This window comes from Marmota marmota, unplaced genomic scaffold, assembly GCF_001458135.2.
Source record: "Marmota marmota marmota unplaced genomic scaffold, marMar, whole genome shotgun sequence".
Lineage (NCBI taxonomy): Eukaryota > Metazoa > Chordata > Mammalia > Rodentia > Sciuridae > Marmota > Marmota marmota.
This window is the reverse complement of record NW_026008561.1, coordinates 1-3,606: the sequence shown is the minus strand read 5'-3', so window position 1 is coordinate 3,606 and position 3,606 is coordinate 1. Positions and strand designations below refer to the sequence as shown.

At 36.3% G+C, this 3,606-nt stretch overlaps 1 protein-coding gene across 1 annotated transcript; it reads left to right on the top strand.

The window, feature by feature from the left end:
• Positions 1-136: 136 nt before the first annotated feature.
• Pigbos1 (PIGB opposite strand 1) lies at positions 137-1,059 on the top strand. The gene has a single exon (XM_015476779.2). The coding sequence runs from the start codon at positions 772-774 to the stop codon at positions 934-936; it is 165 nt and encodes a 54-aa protein (XP_015332265.1). The 5' UTR covers positions 137-771; the 3' UTR covers positions 937-1,059.
• Positions 1,060-3,606: the final 2,547 nt, after the last annotated feature.

The window sequence follows — 3,606 nt, the reverse complement described above, 5'->3', positions numbered from 1 at the left end:
AAAAAAAAAAAAAAAAAAATTTTTTTTTTTTTTTTTTTTTTTTTTTGCTGGGAATTGAACCCAAAGGTGCTTTTTGCCACTGAGTCACATCTCCATCCCCTTTTTAATTTTTTTATTTTGAGACAGGGTTTCATTAAGTTACTTAAGTCCTTGCTAAGTTGCCCATGTTGGTCTCAAACTAGCAGTCCTTCTGCCTCAGCCCCAGAGTCGCTGGGATATCAGGCATCGGCCACTATTCTAGGTGGAACTCATTAAATCGTTTAGCTCATTAAACAATTGTTCTTATGGTACATACTACTAAAAAACATGAATAATCCAAAAAGGACGAATGGAAAGTAATAATTCTCTGTCTACCTTACTCTTGCTTGCAGTTCACATTTCTCAGAGGCAATCACAGCTTTTTCCAACTGTTTTGTTTTAATTTGTTTTGTGGTATGAATTAAAAGCATAAAGAGAGTGTCATTCCCTGCCATCTTTTCCCCATATTAAGTTATCCATTTAAAACCATGGAGAACATACTGTAATAAAAGAAGATTTAGCTTTGTCTTACATCGTCTCCTTACCTTATTTCCCATAGTTAAAGTGATGCTTCAATAGTACAAAAAATGTTGTTCACTCTCAAGCAAAGTAGTGATATGAAATCTTAAAGTGATTATACTAAGTCATTGCTCTGTTTCCTCTTTTCTTTGTACAGAGATATGAAGAGATTTGCTGAATGTGGAATATAACTTTTCAGAACCACCTTTGTTTTATTCTGTGTTTGTTGCAACAATGTTTGGGAGATTGACTTTTCCACAACTGCTTTTTGCTGGAGTCCTTGGACTTGCTGGAGGAATATATATTTATCAACCAATATTTGAACAATATTCCAGGGAGCAGAAGGAATTAAAAGAAAGGGTGAAATTGGCACAAGCATCAGAAGAGAAGAAAAGTTAATACTACCTGGAGTTGAATTGTAACAGTTGATTAAAATTTTGCTGAAATTATACACTGACCTAGGAAAAACTTAGGTATTTTTTAAACACAAATAAATAATGGATAATGATATTTTTAAAACTAGCACTATGAATTTAATGTTTTATTTGCCATTTTAAATCTTTATCAGGATAAATTAGTAACTTCCTTTTAAACAAAAATGAATGTCTTCAGGGCAATATATAATTGATCTAATCAATGCCTCTAATAATTTAGTGTGAGCTCTTGCAATGTTTTCTTCCATGAAGTTAAAAATAGCTTTGATTAAAATGTCAAATATCTGTTATGTGTCAGGTTTGGCTTTGCCTGGCTACAGGCAGACTGGGATTCTGTTCTGTATGTCTTCTCGTGTGGGACCCATGCTTAAGGAACAGCCCCTGTCTGAGCTATGCTAGTAAAGGAGATAAAGACTGAGAGGAAGCATACAATGGTAGGCTTTTGCCAGTTGTGGCAAATGTCATCTTTTCATAATTTTGTTGATTTGGAGCATGTCACATGGTCAGTCCCAAAGTCAAAAGGCAAGGACATGGATTATTCCTACAGGATGCATTGTCAAGTCACATGACAATAAATAGAAATATGTAAGCCTATTATATCCAAGGAATAATAGTCCTAACACATTAGGTTAAATTGAACTGCTTTTGGTCCTTCTTTTTTAATGGTGCTGGGGATTGAACCCAGGTCCTTGTGCATGCAAGGCAAGCACTCTACCAACTGAGCTGTATCCCCAGCCTTTGATGCTTCTTTTGAGACATATTCCTTGGTCAGTTTAGAAGTCACATACCAAATGCTAGAGGCTGAGTTTTTCGGTTTTTCTTTTTTTGGTAAAGATGGGTCTATTCAAATCAAAACCACAGTGAGGACTACAGTATTCCTCAGCAGTAGATTGCTTAGCTTGCACAAAGCCCTGGGTTCTGTCGCCAGAACCAAAAAAAGAAAAGAAAACCACAAAACAAACTATAATGAGATACCCTTTTATATTCACTAGAATGATTACAATAAAAAAGACAATGATGTGGAGCAAGTGGAATCACCATGTATTGCAGTGGAAATATAAAATGGTACAGCTACTTTGCAAAAGTTTGGCAGTGTTTCAAGTGGTTAAACTTAATTACTACATGGTCCAGCAATTCTCCTCCTAGATATATACCAGATAGAATTGAAAACAAGTTTATACTAAAGCTGTACATGAATGTTTATAGCAGCAACATTCATAAAAGCCAAAAACTAGGAACAACCAAAATTGCCATCAAGTGATGAATGGATAAGTAAATATAATATAGCTCTACAATGGAATATTAGCCATAAAAGTGAATGAAGTATGTGTTATAGTGTGGATACCAGTACATTATGAAAAAAACCAGGCACAAGGGGCCACCTTGTGCCTTGGTATGATTTCATTCATATGATATGTCCATAACAGGTAAAGGTATAGAGAAATAAAGCAGATTAGTTGGCTACCAGGGACTGACTAAAAGGGGTAGAGGGACTGTTAGTGGGTATAGTGTTTGTTTTTAGGTTGATGAAATGTTCTGGAGCTAGATAGTGGTGACCAGTGTATGACTTTAAAAACCACCCAGTGGTATAATTTTAAAGGGGGAATTTTATTGTGTATGAATTATAAAGCTATAATTAAAAAGATATTGCATCCGAAATAGTAGTTGCAATTGAAGTACTCCACTGTTTCCTACTGTAACAGTAGCATAAAATCTCATCAGTTTTTAAAAATTGTGGTATAATATACATAAAATTTGCTATTTTAAGGGCACAATCACTGGCATTATGTACATTCATATTGTAAAATTGTTACCATCATCCATCTCCAGAACATTTTCCATCTAGTAGTCGCAAGGCCCAGAGAGGTATATTGAAATGGGTTACAGAAACTCACTCTATTTCCTTCAGGTCTTTGAATGTGGCATTGATATCTGCAATTCTTTGCACGAATTGGTTCTGATTTACTGTCTTATCAAGGTAAAGCAGACTCAGGTTTACAATTGGCCCTTTCTATCATAAAGATCAATGTGAGTTCTCTGTGAACTTATATCCTACTTAAGGACTGAGTAGGATAATGTACTAGTATCCACATTATAGCAGCAACCTGTAGAGTGGTCCTATAAGATTAAATTGGGGGCTGGGTTTTGTGGCTCAGTGGTAGAGCGCTTGCCTAGAGTGTGTGAAGCACTGGGTTCAATTCTCAGCACCACATAAAAATCCACAACTATATAGAAAGATGGGCAAAACCTGCAGTCAACCTTTGACTTCCATGAGTTCCCACTCTTAACTGGAGGATCATTCATTCTACTTGTACAGTGTCAGCTTGTAGCTTAGATACGATATCCACAGGTTATCAAAACCTTAAGTTTTCTTCTCTTGTGGGGCATGGTGGCATTTTCACCTGTAATCCCAGCAGCTCGGGAGGCTGACACAAGAAGATGGCAAGTTCAAAGCCAGCCTCAGCAATTTAGTGAGGACCTAAGCAACTCAGTGAGACCCTGTTTCTAAATAAAATACAAAGAGGGCTAGGGATGTGGCTCAGGGGTTAAGCACCCCTGGGCTCAATCCCTGGTACCAAAAAAAAAAAAAAAAAAAAAAATCTTCAGTGCACATTCTAGTTAATGGCTTTGGATT

Coding starts and splice junctions, on each gene's coding strand:
- Pigbos1 (XM_015476779.2), top strand. CDS start 772: ATGTTTGGGAGATTGACTTTTCCACAACTGCTTTTTGCTGGAGTCCTT.